At 45.3% G+C, this 15,322-nt stretch overlaps 1 protein-coding gene across 2 annotated transcripts in view; it reads left to right on the top strand.

The window, feature by feature from the left end:
• The window catches only part of Exd2 (exonuclease 3'-5' domain containing 2), a 40,896-nt gene extending 38,436 nt beyond the window's left edge, over window positions 1-2,460 (top strand). For both annotated transcript variants that reach the window (XM_026779807.1, XM_005343271.2), the window contains exon 9: window positions 1,159-2,460. In XM_026779807.1, coding sequence (XP_026635608.1) covers window positions 1,159-1,375 — 217 coding nt within the window. In that variant the 3' untranslated portion in view covers window positions 1,376-2,460. The remainder of the gene's footprint in view (window positions 1-1,158) is intronic.
• Window positions 2,461-15,322: the final 12,862 nt, after the last annotated feature.

The raw sequence follows: 15,322 nt of genomic DNA on the forward strand, positions 1-15,322 counted from the left end.
ACTAGCTCTTGTAGACCAGGCTGGTCTCGAACTCACAGAGATCCTCCTGCCTCTGCCTCCCGAGTGCTGGGATTAAAGGCGTGAGCCACCACTGCCCAGCTCTAAGAAGACTCTTATTAGACTTATTAGACTTTTCTAATAAGCAGGTCATTGAGACAGATGATGGGTTGAGATTGAGAACAGGCTGTTTGAAGACAGATTAAAAATGTATGGGGCTGGGCTTGGTAGTACTCAGAGGCCAAGGTTGGTGGTGGTGGTGGGGAATCTGTGTGAGTTCAAGGCCAGCCTGGTTTACATATTGAGCTCCAGGGCATCCAGGACTACACAGAGACACCAAGTCTCAAAAAACAAACAAGCAAGCAAAATAGAAAAAGAAGTGGGAAGCTGATGAGGCAAATAATAAAACAGCTGCAAACATTGAGAGAGTCCAAAGTTGCTAAACTGCTGGGGGCTTGGATGAAGGACTGGAAATAGAGATATTGATAGGAAAGAGGCTTGGGAGCAAGGTGCTTTTCTGAGAAAGGTGTTTTTACCCCCTTGAAGGAGATGGACGGAAGCTCTGTTCACATAGTTTCAGCAGTTTTTCTGATTTCCTGTCTAGCTGGGAACTAGGCAGGGGTTCATCTTCTGCAGCACACCATTGGCACAGCTGAGCAGCCAAAGGAGCATCTCCCTGTGACTGAAACACTCGTGCCAATGTGGTCTGTTTTTTTGGTGAGGAAGAAAGCACTAAAGAAGTAGACCACCTTGAATTTTAACCCAGGTTTGGAAGTGTTCTGAGAAGCCAGGTTATGTAGACTGATTTAACACCTTATTTTAATACTGAGTATGGCTTAGAAGAAATCATCAATGCCTTACAGAGAAGTAAGCTATTTCCTGAGTAGCCTTGGTTCAGCAAATACAAGATCAATATTCCTCACCCATCACCAGCCAGGTTTCCCTATCAGGTTGCTTATGTGAGGCCTTCCTGTCAGTGTAATTCAAAACCCAAAATGCCTTCAGTGTGTGCCTTATATGCTAAGTATTAAGAGGTGAGAAAAAAGATATTTAAAAACATTAAAACACTATGTCCTTTGGGGTTCGTTTTTCTCTTATCTGCCAGTGCGACTGCCCAATGCTTGTTTAGCTCAGACCCTCTGCAACTTCATGTTTTAACAGGATATACAATGAAAGCTACATTCCTCATGGACTGAAGGTGGTGCAGTGTCACACTGAGGGTGGGCTGCGCTCCCTCATGCAGCTGGAGAGCCGCTGGCGTCAGCACTTCCTGGACTCCATGCAGCCTAAGCACCTGCCCCAGCAGTGGTCAGTGGATCATAACCATCAGAAGCTGCTCCGAAAGTATGGGGATGGCATACCCATCAAGCTGTCATGATTGCTGCTTGCAGGACAGATGGGAGCTGGAGCCAAGGTCAAAATTACCTCCTCCTGCTTAATGTTATTGGTGGAAGCCCTGGTGGCTGGCTCAGAATGCTAAGCTACACTAACCCCAGGTACTTCTGATGGAGCAAGGCTGTAGTTTTAAGGGGAGTCTTTGGTTTGGAATTTTAATTGAGGAGTCTATTCTTTCTCCTCCTTTCTCTCCTGTTTTTGTGTGCAAGGAAAGCTTGGCCTTTATTTTCACTCTCCACTCTGCTTTTCCTGTTAAGAGGGAAAATGAATACTGCTCTCTGGAGTAAATTGTTGGGCCCTGGGAAGATGTTTGTGCCTCTCTCGCCTCTCCACTGCATTGCATCCTATGGGGCAGGGAGTTGAAGAACCAGTCAGGCTCATATTCCCAGTTCAACCTCATGGTTTTGATCTTTCCTGTTTTCTATATTCAGTTGTTTGGGGTCCACCCCAATTGTATCACTTGGGTTTATTTTACATGCTTGAAAATGTTCCTGCTTGTGTATACAGGACCAAAGCCCAGCTTGCTTCTTCCCTATCACAGGGGAAGTCCTTTTCTGAAAATGGGTTTTCAGCTGGGTGGGGCAGACAAGTATACACCTTTCTTAGATACAGCCTTCAGCCTCCCTCTCCTCCTCAGGATGTCTGCTTGTTGCACATCTCCTGACTTGCTTCTGAGTCAGTGCCCACTCCCGTCAGTGTTCACGTTCCATTGCATTTGAGATCCTTAGCACTCAATCCACTCCCAGAGCCATTTGACCAGGTTACGGTGTGAGGACTTCACCTCCCCTGGAGCCTGGTACACTGAGATAACTGATAACATTAGGAATTTAAAAAGGGTAATGTTTCATCTTTCAAAATGTTACAGACTACTACTTTGAGTATGAAATAAATTTATTAGCAATTAGTATTTTTTCTAAACTATTAGGGAAACTTTCTTATTTTATAAGATCTTAACAAGCTTGAACAGAATTTTATGGCCAGAATCCAACAAGAGTTCTATTTTGGAATTGTACCCAAGTTGATTATAACTGATCTGTCATTGATAAATAAAACAACTTCACAGCACAAGGCTCAGTGATTGTAAATGTGCGACTTTTCTTCCTGACGTTATAAAATAGTAAGTTCGTGGGGAGTTGCTGTTTATTCTGCAGAGTCCCTGCCTCATGGCAGTAGTGTGACCTTGCACATGGATACCACACGCACTGCAGTCCACAAACGCGTGTGTGCTGCACTCTTGTCCCTCTGCCCTACCCTCCCACTTTTCCTCTCACAGGCATTTCTGGAATCAAGACTAGACATTCTTACAAACAAACAGTACCAGCTCCTTTGGGAAATCTATGTTTAATTTAGCAGATTATCAGAAAGCCTGACTGAGGGAACTCAGAACAGCTTGCTTCTTAGTCACGGTAGTTGACAGACTTCCCACAAGATGGCGCTAGTGCCTAGTATTGTTTTTATAACCATTCTTGAGAAATACGCAACATTTATACATGGTCACTGAATATAACTTGTGACTTGTGATTTCACATATTTGTAGCAACTTTTGAGTCACTTCAATAGCTTTGTAAGAGCTGGCTCTGCAGCGGGGTCTCCAGCGAGGTCCAGTGAAGAACACTAGCAGCGTACAGAGCAGAGAGCCAGTCTGTGCCTACTGCTCAGCTCCTTTACCCATTGTTTCTCTGTTGAGCCCTGGCTGTCCTGAAACTCAGAGATCCACCTGTCTCTGCCTCCTGAGTGCTGGGAGCCACCACCACCCAGCAAAAGTTGTCATCTTAAATGAGAAATTTCAGGGTAAATCTATCTGATATAAAGTACGTGAAGCCAGGAGTGGTAGCTCTCTGTATGCAGGAGGAAGAAGCAGGGGGATGTTGAATTTAAGGCTAGCCTTGACTACATGATGAGTACATGCTTATTAGAGGAGAACTTAAAGAAAGAGTAACAGCCATCCATCTTTCTTCTGTCTAGAGCAGAGCTAAGCTTTGATGATATGGTTAAGAATTTTCATCCAGGGGCTGGAGAGATGGCTCAGTGGTTAAGAGCATTGCCTGCTCTTCCTAAGGTCCTGAGTTCAGTTCCCAGCAACCACATGGTGGCTCACAACCATCTGTGAAGAGGTCTGGCGCCCTCTTCTGGCCTTCAGGCATACAGACAGAATATTGTATACATAATAAATAAATAAATAAATAAATAAATAAATAAATAAATAAGAATTTTCATCCAGCCAGGTGGTGGTGACACACACCTTTGAACCCAGCACTGGGAGGCAGAGGCAGGGAGGATCTCTGTAAGTTGCAAGGCTAGCCTGATCTACATTCCAGGATAGCCAGGGATACACAACCCTGTCTCAAAAAAACCAACCCCCCAAACAACACCACAACAAAGTATATCTATAATATTTAAACAAAATTAATGTGTGTGTGTGTGTGTGTGTGTGTGTGTGTGTGTTTGTATGCATCACTGGAATGATATCACAAGTAATTTACTCTATCTTTGAAATTAAATTTCTACACAACTGTGTTGGCTAATGCCTGTAATCCCAGCCATTTGGAAGTGGAGGCAGGAATAGCAGAAGCTTAGGCTTATCCTCAGCTACATAGTGAGTTTAAGGCCAGCTTGAGTTACATGAGCCCTTGTCTCAGAACAGAACAAAACAATAGAAAACCAAAGAAAATCGATGTTGACATGTTTCTGGCAGCTCTCCTTCCTTCAGCCTTACGGCTCCTGTTATATGGAGGTGAACTTTCATACTCTGTCCTTGGTCACTTTTTTAGGACAGAACCCTAGAAATTGGATTGGGGGTGTCACTGTGTTCAGTGAGCCCGAATTAGCATCAGCTTAGGAGTAGAGTCCACATTAAGGGAATTCAAGTGTCCTGAACATTGAGTTCTGTAAGTTGTAATGGTCCCTCATGCCCTGGCCATTGGGACCTCTTCTCTGCTTCTTCCTTCTTTCTTTTTATTTTATTTATCTTTTTTTTGGGGGGGGGGGGTTAGAGACAGGGTTTCTCTGTGTATCAGCCCTAGCTATCCTGGGACTTGCTCTGTAGATTAGACTGGCCTTGAACTCACAGAGATCCTCCTGCCTCTGCCTCCTGAGTACATGTGCCACTACTGCCTGGCTATCTCTCTGTTTCCTCTTGTCTCCCATTCTTCATTACCATGTTCCCTCTCTACCTCTGTAGTCAGTGTGTTTTGGAAATAGTTTATTTGAATTTCTTTAAATGTAATTTTTTTCAATTAAATTTATTTTAAAATAATGTTATGGACAGATTCTTTTTGAAAATAGATCCATGTGTAATAACTTGTCATTTTAAAGTAAAAAAAGCACACATATTCAGGGATTTGCTGCCACTTAAGAGTGCAGCCGTAAGTTAGTACTTATTCTTACCTGTGTCACGGCTAGATCAGATGACAAGTGTTTTGTTGAAATAAAGCCATCTTAATCCCCCATTCTCAGCTCTTAGAAACCCAGCGGGCAGAGAGCGCTTTGCTTTAGCTTCTTATTTGGCCTCTTTAATGGTTGAATTCTTGATTGACCTTATCTCTGGGTTTTTAGTCATTCACTTATCCTTTATTTTTCATCATTAGGTCTCATTTTTAGGTCTCATTAAAATGCATTTTACATTTTTGTGTATGGGGGTTTGTATGTGTATGGGTTCATGTGTGCCAGGGTGGATGCATAGAGGTCAAAGGACAACTTCAGAAATAGGTTCTCTGCTTCCACCGTGTGATTTCCTGGGATCAAACTCAGGTCAACAGGCTTGGTGGTAAGTGCCTTTACCCACTGTGCATTCTCATGCTTTGTTAAGGGACCCCCCCCCCCAAGAATAGGAGTGGGGAAGTGGAACTGGGGAGACATTTTCTCCCTGAAGATTTGTTAGTTTGCTAATTATTATAATACTAATTGTGATACGTTACTCTTTGTGATGTATTTGAAATGAATCCTCGCCCACCCCTGGTCTTTTGTTTTTTAAAATATATATAGTGGTCATTTTCAGACCTTTAAAAAAGTCAGAATCAGTTTGCTTTTTTTTTTTTTTTTTTTTTGAGAAATGGGCAAAGGAGGATAGAGGGTGATTCTTGTTACGACTAACACAATTATATGAATAATATAAGAAGAACAAACTTTTATTTTGTAATCTAGCTTACTCTTCTGGAATTTGCCAAGTTCTGCTATGCTTGACTTTGTACCCATTCCGGTCCTGGAGCACAGTGATGGTGCATGCTGGCCTATGACCAGTGCCCCGCGGAGTGCTACAAGGAGATGCAGTAGTGACTTGCTCCGAGGTCAGGGCGTCATTTGAGATGGTGGGAAATGTACTGATCATATTTCCTTGTTCACTTTGTCTGTGGCCATCTCTGATTGGTGGCCCCTCAACACTATGGGCAAGTAGACCAAATGGATCATTGTTTTGGAGATAATTAAGATCTGATTTCCTGTATAACTTAGTCTATGCTTCCTTGGCTGTGGCTTTGCTAGTGTATATGTTGCCTGCAAGGCCACTCTGTATTTTGATGGGTGGTAGTTAATCTTGTGTCTTCCAGACCAACCTAGAGCATCTGCTTTCCTTTCCCTCTCCTTGTTATTAATCCTGGAATTCCTCTCTCTTTCTGAGAGGGTAGCTTTCTGCCTTTCTCTAAATATCACCCTTGCTTTGGGCCCACAGTGAGGCAGAATATCGTGGCAGAGAGGGCATGGTGAGAAGACCTGCCTTCCTCTTGGTGTCTGGGGACCAGGGACAGATGGCACCACAAGTGGTACACAGACATACATGTAGATAAAACACTGGTACACATAAACATTTTGAAAGTTTAAAACAAAAAACATCACAACAAAACTACAATAATAAAAAATGTGAACATAGTAAAAAGGGCTGAAATATAGGTTAATGTGCCAAGTGAGCATCCTCTGAGTCCAGGTATCCTGTAGTCCACCCCACCACTTTGGGGTAAGGGCGGGTTTCACTGACTGGCACTGACTCGCCTGGAACTCCCTATGCAGATTAGGTTGGCCTTAGACTCAGAGATCTGCCTCCTGAGTGTTGGGGTTAAAGGCGTGTGTCACTATTCCTAGCCAGACTGGGCGCTTTTAAAGGAAGACATTAAGTCAATAAGTAAAAATAGTCTCTGATTTTGTTGTTGTTGTTGAGAACTCATGAGGCATCCACGGTGTTAACATGTTGTCCATTCATGAGCACTAGATGTGAGTAGCTCACGGGGGCCTGGGAATGGTCTCTGGCTGTGGGTTTTCTATAACCCTGGCTTGCCAGTGACTTTGTCCTACTCACCTTTGCTCATCCTTTGACATCAGCTAGACAGACGTGTAGACAGGTGATGTTTGCATTATTGCCATGTAAAGAGTCCTCTGTGAATGCCATTCCTTCTGACCTGGCAGAAAACACATTTCCTAATCCATCCCTGTGCTCGATTCAGTTCCAAAGAGTATGTTGGCTTTTCTTTGTGCAGCACAGATTTGTACCAATATGCACACTTTGAAACTCTTTTCACAATCTCCTAGAAAGACACAAGCCTTGAGTTTCTACCAAAGTGGAGTCATTTTGTTGTTCCAGAAAAAAAGTGACCAACTGGCCAAAAAGGAGGCTCAAGTGCATTTTCCTGCCCTCTTCTATAGAGGGTCTCTTCTTATTGCATCTAAAATGCTAACATATTCTGTTATATTCCATAGAGCCAGTGAAAGCCTTCATCTGGCTGTGTCTCTCAAATCAAGATAGCAGTGTTTGGCCCTGGAGGTCTGTAAACCCAAGTTGTAGAACATATGGCTTCCTCCAAGCTCTTGGATAAAATGAGCAGGATCAAAGTTGGCTCCGAAAAGGAACAGACGATGACTTGGGGTGAGCTATTCTTTGTAAAATGTTATACAAGTGCAGAGCACTTGGCTGCCGCCCCCCTCTCCAGCCATCGGCAGAGTTTGACCTTGGCCAAGATTTTGCCTCATCCCCACGGCATTTCAGCATGGAGTTGCGTTTCAGCTGTGGAATGCTTAACCAAAAGCACATGCTGTGGTGGCGGGTTCCAGGGAGCAAGTTTTGCAAAAGCCCAAAGAGCATTGTTCTCTCAAGTCAGCAGCTTTCCCAGAACCACTCAGCACACCTCAAACTAATGATGTTTGGGTTCGTCTGTACACAGACCTGAGGTCTGGTAGTGCCATTTTGAGGTGCAGTGTAGTTCTCCTGTAGCAGAAACATACATATGAAGAATACAGCGTGATGAATTTTGTCAGGTGTATGTGCCCATGTAACTGTCAAGAGCTAGAATTAAACCTGCTATGGCCTCTGTCTGTAGTCCCAGCATTTGGAAGGCTGAGGCAGGAGGATCCATGCGAATCAGGGCCAGCCTAGTCCACGAAGCAAGTTCCAGGCCAGCCAAGTGCCACTAGCAAGACCCCGCCTTAAAAGAATCTAAATATATTAATAAGGACTGGAAGCATAGTTCAGGGACAGAGAACTTGCCTAGCATGCTGGGGACCCTGGGTTCAATCCCTAGTCTGGCTTTTAAAAGGGGGCAGGAAGGCTGGAGTTTCAGCTGTCTTTATGTTATATACTTCTAGGGATGGGAAGGCTATGCATGTCCTAGGCTGAGCAAACTACTCTAAAGCAGTAAAACCAGGTCAGAACTGCTGAAGATCTGGTATTCAGAATCTAAGCATTTCTCCACATTTAAGGAATACACAAAGCTTCATGAAGTTTGATTTTAAAAAATAGGTGTTATGTGCACATAGAATTTTTTTTTGTATGTGTACGGGTGTTTAGCCTGCACTTGTGTCGGTGTGTCATGTGTGTGCCTGGCATCTGCAGAGGGTAGAAGAGAGCTTCCGAACTCTTGGCCTGGGACTTTCAAAAGGTTGTGAGCCACCATATGAGGGTGTTGGGAATCAAACCCAGGACCTCTAGAAGAACAGTCAATGCTCTTAACCACTGAACCATCTCTCCAGCCCCTCTTTGTTCTGTATGTTTGGAAATTTCCACTAAAGATTCAGAATTCTTTAGCAGTATCTCCTGAAGTATCTCCTTGCATTTTTGCTAAGCGGTGCTTAGCTGCCACCTAAAAGCAAGGTACAGGTGAATCTCTAGACAGAATCCTCCTCCCAGCCTTTAAAATTGGACATCCTGACTTGAAATTTACAAACACAAGCTGGGATAACTATTCACCTTCCCAAGCCATCCTTCTCTTTGAACATAGGGTTGACCTAAAACGTACTTTGAAAAGCCAATTTCTCTGACAAGAAGACTGATTTGTACAGCAAGGTTTAAGCACGTAAACCTCACATAGTCGCATTGAGTAGTGTTCCCACTCATGGCCCGAGAGCCAGGCCAGGGGAGAGCGCTCTCTTCCCACCCCCCCTCAGGAGGGAAAGAAGCAAGTATGGCGTTCTGTGGCCACCTCCTAGCTTTCCCTTGCACTTCCAGGTGGCTAGGGGTCAGCTCTCCAGGTTAATACTTCCAAAACTCACACAGTCCAGGGAGGGGAGTGGCACCTCTGCTGTCTTCCCTCCGGACCCATTTGGCCTCCTGAGCCATTTTATCCTTGCTGTTTCCAGCTCTCCTGTGTAACTACCTGAATCCCTCCGTCCTCTCAAACATCCCTCTGGGACAGCTCCCCTGAGTGAACCCTTACCATGTCCCTCACATCTGGGCAGCGTCTGCCTTCTGACAAGCTTGGAGAAAGTTTTGGAGGCTTTGAGACCGTGCTCAATATGCTAACAGTGGAGTGGCCTGGTGGCTTAGGGGGTGACAGTGGGATGAAAGAAGGGGTCACTGGAGATAGGGTGGGTGCTTCCCACTCAGCCTGTGATGCGTGCTGGACTGGTTCCCTCTGCCTTTGGCTGCAGCCTTTTCTGGGCAGGGAGATGGAATGAGGCGAAAGGTCTGGTCTGTTTTAAATAGATTCCGCTTGCTGTAGCCAATAAGCACAGCAGCTTGGAAGGTGAGTGACCCTTCCCAAGAGATTTATGTTGCGCCAATGCTCTTGCCTCCAGCGCCACTCCAAAGCCTTCTGCTCTCCTCTTTGACCTGACTTCACTGATGCTGGCCAGCCTCTCTGGATGGTTTCTCCCCAGGCTTGTCTGGCTTTAGTGTTTGTTACACTTTTATTGGCTTTTGCTCTCCACTTTGTCTTCCCCTGGAGCTGTTTTTTTCTGTGTTCTCTTTTTCCATCACTGTGGTCTGTGTCTGCCCTGCCACATACTCCTCTCCATCTGCTGCCGCTTGTCTGATTGTCCTGGCCTTTTGTCCTCTTGCCCCCATTCCCACAGCCTCCTGGGGGAGAGCCTTGGCCCTTTGGGGCTTGTGTGCGGTTGGTGAGGCAGGAGAGGCTCGGGACCAGTGAGGGGAGGTTTTTTTTCAGCTCTCCATCACTACCAGGATACTGCAGATTGAGTATAAGCTAGGCCGTGTCTTGAAGGCCACTGACAAGACATAGAAATAGCTTAAGGTGTTCCCTAGATTCCTAATCAGAAGTAATTCATGGAGGGAAGCTGACATTTTTAACTATAGTTAAAATTGGTGCTAGGGATATAGTTAGGGCAGAATTACTCACCTTGAGCAGTCTCAGCCATGGGCCAGTGACAGCTCCAGACTGGGAAACAGACCTCTGTGATGGTAGCTGTTTCTTGGCCATATGCCAGTGCAATATGAGGAATTAAAGAAACCAGAGTAGGGCAGAGAAAGATAAGGGACAGAAAGTGATGGCCAGTGCCCGTCTAAGGCTATAGTCAGAGAAAGAGACAGAAGGAGGAGGCTGGGTGAGGGCTCAAGGTCATTAGAACTGATGGGGAGCTGGCCTGAGATGCAGCAGGTTGGCTCTGTCAGGTGGAGGCAAGCAGTATGGGGTGAGGCCAGGAAAAAATAGGACCGTTTGTGATGCTTCCTCCCCATTCGTCCCTCTCTCTATTATCTCTTTTTCTTTCATACTTCTGTCTTCATGTTGCAGCATCAGAAAACAAACCAAAAAAGGCAGTCTGTCTTTGAAAGGAAACAGTGGGCTGGATGTGCTCCTCCTTTGCTGACGCTGATTGGTCCAGCTGCTTGCTGGAGCTCTAGAAAGCAGCCCCTTGCTGGAGCGCCTCAGCAGAGCCCCTGTGCAAAGTGCCTGCACCGTAGCAGTGTGTATCCATTGAACTCCTCCAGGCCAGCCCAGCTGGAGAGTGGAGGTCGGGAGTGGTCCAGCAGTGATGGGGCTGGGCTCCTGTTCTCCAGGAACTGAGCTGTGCAAAGGCCTACAGTGGAGGAAAGGGAAAGAAGAAACTTAGTCTCATTTTAAAAATTGTTTTAGGTTGCCGGCCAGAGGTGGCCCACTCCTTTAATCCCAGCACTCAGGAGGCAGAAGCAGGTGGATCTCTGAATTCAAGGCCAACATGGTCTACAGAGTTGAGTTCTAGGACAGCCAAAGCTACACAGAGAAACCCTGTCTCAAACAAACAAACAAAAATTGTTTTAGGTAGAGAGATAGTGGCAAAAAAAAAAAAAAGGCACAAAAGGATGTGCAGTGAAAGACTTGCTGCCATTCCTGTTACCACATTCCCTCCCCAGAGCCATCCTTGAACATCTCAATTTCTTGAGTGGATTGTCTCCAGTGTCGCCTTTCTAAGTCCAGTAGAACCTGAAAGATTTCAGGTTCATTTTTTCTCATTTTTGCCTTCTTTTCATGTATATGTGTGTTTGGTGTATATGTGTGTTCACCTATGTGTAGGCACACGCATAATGCAGGTTCACATGCATATCTGTGCACACACATGTGGAGGTCCAAGGTTGATACTGGGAATCTTCCTCAGTTGTTCTTTGAGGCAGGATTGCTCCAACCCAGACCTCATTTACTGACTTCGCTAGTCAGCTTGCTCCAGGGATCGCATTCCCTTCTTCCAAGGCAGGGATTTCAGGCAAGCTGCCATACCCATCTGGCATTTATGTGGGATCAGAACTCTGAAACCTGCTTCTCTTGATTACATGGCAAGCACTTTAACCACTGAGCCATCTTCCCGCCCCAGGTTCCAGATTCTTGATCAAGTAGGTGTTATAAATCATTCCGATATATGTGTACATTTAAGATGTTGGGGGAGGGGGCTGGAGGGATGGCTCAGAGGTTAAGAGCATTGCCTGCTCTTCCAAAGGTCCTGAGTTCAATTCCCAGCAACCACATGGTGGTTCACAACCATCTGTAATGAGGTCTGGCGCCCTCTTCTGGCCTGCAGGCATATACACAGACAGAATATTGTATACATAATAAATAAATATTTTTTTTAAAAAAAAGATGTTGGGGGAGGCTGGATAGTGGTGGTGCATGCCTTTTAATCCCAGCAATTGGGAGGGAGAGGCAGGTGGATCTCTATGAGTTCGAGGCCAGCTTGGTGTATAAGAGCTAGTTCCAGGACAGCTAGGGCAGAGAGAGATGAGAGAGAGAGAAAAAAAAAATCACATTCCAGTTTAGTACTAATAATTCTTTCCAGGACAGGAAATGGTTTAAATATTAAGTAAACAAAATCTTAAAATGCTAGTCTTAGAAAGGCATTCCAAGTGCACTTAAAACAAATACTTTCCTTTAAAGATTTTTTAAATGTATTTTATGTTTGAATACATATCATGGATGGTTGTAGGTGCTGGGATTTGAACCTGGGTCTATTGCTACCATTTTTAGATAGTGGCCATTGTATGATAAAGATATATGATTCAGAGATAGAAGGAAACACAAGTGCTGGGCATTGGTGGTGCACGCCTTTAATCCCAGCACTTGGGAGGCAGAGGCAGGCGGATCTCTGTGAGTTTGAGGCCAGCCTGGTCTACAAGAGCTAGTTCCAGGACAGGCTCCAAAGCTACAGAAAAACCCTGTCTCGAAAAACCTAAATAAATAAATAAACAAACAAACAAATAAATAAATGGAAGGAAAAACAAATAATTAGATACAGATTTAAATTTTTTCTCCAGTGGACAATTATGTGCCACTAAAAATCAGTAATTACAGGAAAGAAGTCAGTAATTTAAGGGAAAGTATAAAGTCCAATTCTAGTTGAAAAACAGACCACATACATTCCTACACACACACACACACACACACACACACACACACACACACACACATGGCTATATACACAGGCACTTGGAGAGGACTGAGTCAGCAGTCACAATCTGAAGAGAGTGTTAGATCTGTGTCCTGCTGGACTCCAGGCTGAGATCTGGGGCCAAGCAGAGGCCCATGGGAGTGGGAAGCAGAGGCAGGTATTTTCTTGTTGTGGAAGAAGTGCCAATCTGGACTAAAAGGACAGCCGTGAATGCCACAGGCAGAGGTGCCAAGGGAGAAGAGAAGGCATGAAGAGAGGTACCTGACAATGCCACTGCTGAGCTCCATGCCAGAAGCCCCAGCTGTTTACCACCGTGGAACTGAGGAAACTCCCGTGATTTACTGATAAAATGACAAGATGCCTTCTAAAAGTCTTTGTGCTATGGCATCAGCTCCCGACGCTGAGAGCAATTTCAGTGTCCAAGCCAGATTGAAGAGCCTTTTGATGGCCTTGGAAGTGGCTTCAGTGGGAGAGGACGTGTCCAGCTGTAAACATGGCCATAAACCCCTCAATTTCCGTGAATGGGGAATTTCTAGGCAGTGTGTGTGCCTGTGTTACACACCTCCTGCAATAGCATATCTTCCTTTTCAGTTATTGTGCCCAGTAAGGGGATAGAAATTATACTTCAGAATACCTTGGTGATCTTGGCTGGACTGAGCGCTCAAACATATATACCAACCACAGATTCTACTTCCCAGCTTCACAAAGAAAGGGGAGGCATTGATTGTAGATGCCATTGGGCTAAAGGAATGCAAGACCTGGAGGGTGCACCTCTTTATCTTGCATTCTCTTTGGTCTCAGGCCAGATCTTTTTGACCCTGAGCCAAAGTTTGCAAGCCCTAGGGCTAGGGGCCCATTCTCCTGTTCCAGGTGATGGGAGCCCTGATAAAGAAATAAGCATTCCTAAGAACCTGCATCCAGAGCCATCAATCAGGACATCTGGCAGACTTGGGGAAAAAAACTACAGTTCTTCATCTTTATTCAGGGATCCAGAAGCCCTAACTTGTGATGTGCTCGGCCTCCCCTCATGCCTGGGTGCTGGGTATGTAATAGTCATTCAGTGCTGAGTTTGCCTCCTGGGCTTCTGCTCATTCACCTCTACCCTACTGATTGCTGGTTCTTCCTGAGGTCTAGATAGCACCCAGAGAGCTCAAGTTCAACCAAACATACCTCTCAGACCTCCCCTGGGGGACTCATTTCAGTTCATGATCCCTTAGCCAAAGTACTTCTCCACCAGGCAGGAAATATATGATGTTCTGAAATCCTTTCTCCTACCCCCAACCCATGACCAAAGCCATTGAGTCTACTCTTCTCCTGTGCCCTTGCCAGTCACTGCCCTCATGCAGACTGGACACATTGCTGGGAAGGTCACAGTGTTGCTGTGCTCCTCCACCAGTAGTTGGCAGCTGCTCACGAAACTCTATGTCTCAGCATCTCACTCCGTTATAAGATTTTGGCTTTTCTGAACAAGTACAGATTTATTAGGGCACAGAAGATTGTCCCACGCCCACCGCATTGCCACCACTGTCCTTTCACCCAAATCCACCATTCCAGCGCCCCCACACACGGTGAGTCTGCTGTCTCAGAATGGTAGCGGTGCCCTGGTGCACTTTATAGATCCTTGTTGTCTTGTATTTTCTTTTCTGCTGTTAATTCTAGGACCCCTCAAAGGCCAGAAACAAATTTTACTCACTTTTGCATTCTTCAGTACCTAGAGGGGCCTGGCATGGTTGAGTACCCAAGAGAGAAAGGGAGAGTCTAGCAACACCAACCCGACCGGAAAATAAACACTGATGCACTATCTCGGAAGGCTGCTTAAAATTTTTTTTTAATTTATTTATTATGTATATAGTATTCTGCCTGTTTGTATGCCTGCAGGCCAGAAGAGGGCACCAGACCTCATTACAGATGGTTGTGAGCCATCATGTGGTTGCTGGGAATTGAACTCAGGACCTTTGGAAGAGCAGGCAATGCTCTTAACCACTGAGCCATCTCTCCAGCCCGCTGCTTAAAATTTTTATGAGACAGAATATGGTGGCATGTGAATGGCCAGACCACCCCTATTCATTTATTCATTTATTCGCTCATTTGTTTACTAAGCCCAGATATTTAGAACATATTGAGATGTTCAGCACCGTACCAGAAACTCACAGTGTACTAGGAAAGCTCCTGGCCTGGCGTCCAGGCTGGCCATGTGGTCTCCTTTGAGAACCTTGGCCACTCAGCCCTGTAGGGGCAGTGGAGAAGGTGGTAGAGTTAGGGAGGTTGGGGGCCTTGAGAAGGCCTTTGTCTACAGGACCAGTTCTTCTGACCACTGGCTTCATTAGTACTTTTCTTTTAAAAATGCATGTTTGCTGTTAATAAAGAACATCTGACATTTTCTAATTAGCTCGACGCCTCTGCAGCAGTCTTAGTCCCAATGCAACAGCTGGCTCATTTCACAATCAATGCATGGTTCCAGCAGCTGCCCACCAGAATGGAGGCCATTCCTTCTCTAGCTGATTAGGCCCTGTCTTAGGGTTACTATTGCTATGATGAAACACCATGGCCAAAGCAACATGGGGAGGAAAGGTTTATTTGGCTTACACTTCCTTACCACTGCTCATCATCAAAGGAAGTCAGGACAGAAACTCACACAGGGCAGGAACCTGGAGACAGGAGCTGATGCAGAGATCATGGAGGGGTGTTGCTTACTGGCTTGCTCCTCATGGCTTGCTCAGTCTGCTTTTTTTTTTTTTCTTTTTCTTTTTTTGGCTTTTCGAGACAGGGTTTCTCTGTGGTTTTGAAGCCTGTCCTGGAACTAGCTCTTGTAGACCAGGCTGGCCTCGAACTCACAGAGATCCGCCTGCCTCTGCCTCCC

The sequence above is a fragment of the Microtus ochrogaster genome, chromosome 1 (assembly GCF_000317375.1).
Source record: "Microtus ochrogaster isolate Prairie Vole_2 chromosome 1, MicOch1.0, whole genome shotgun sequence".
Taxonomy (NCBI): Eukaryota; Metazoa; Chordata; class Mammalia; order Rodentia; family Cricetidae; genus Microtus; species Microtus ochrogaster.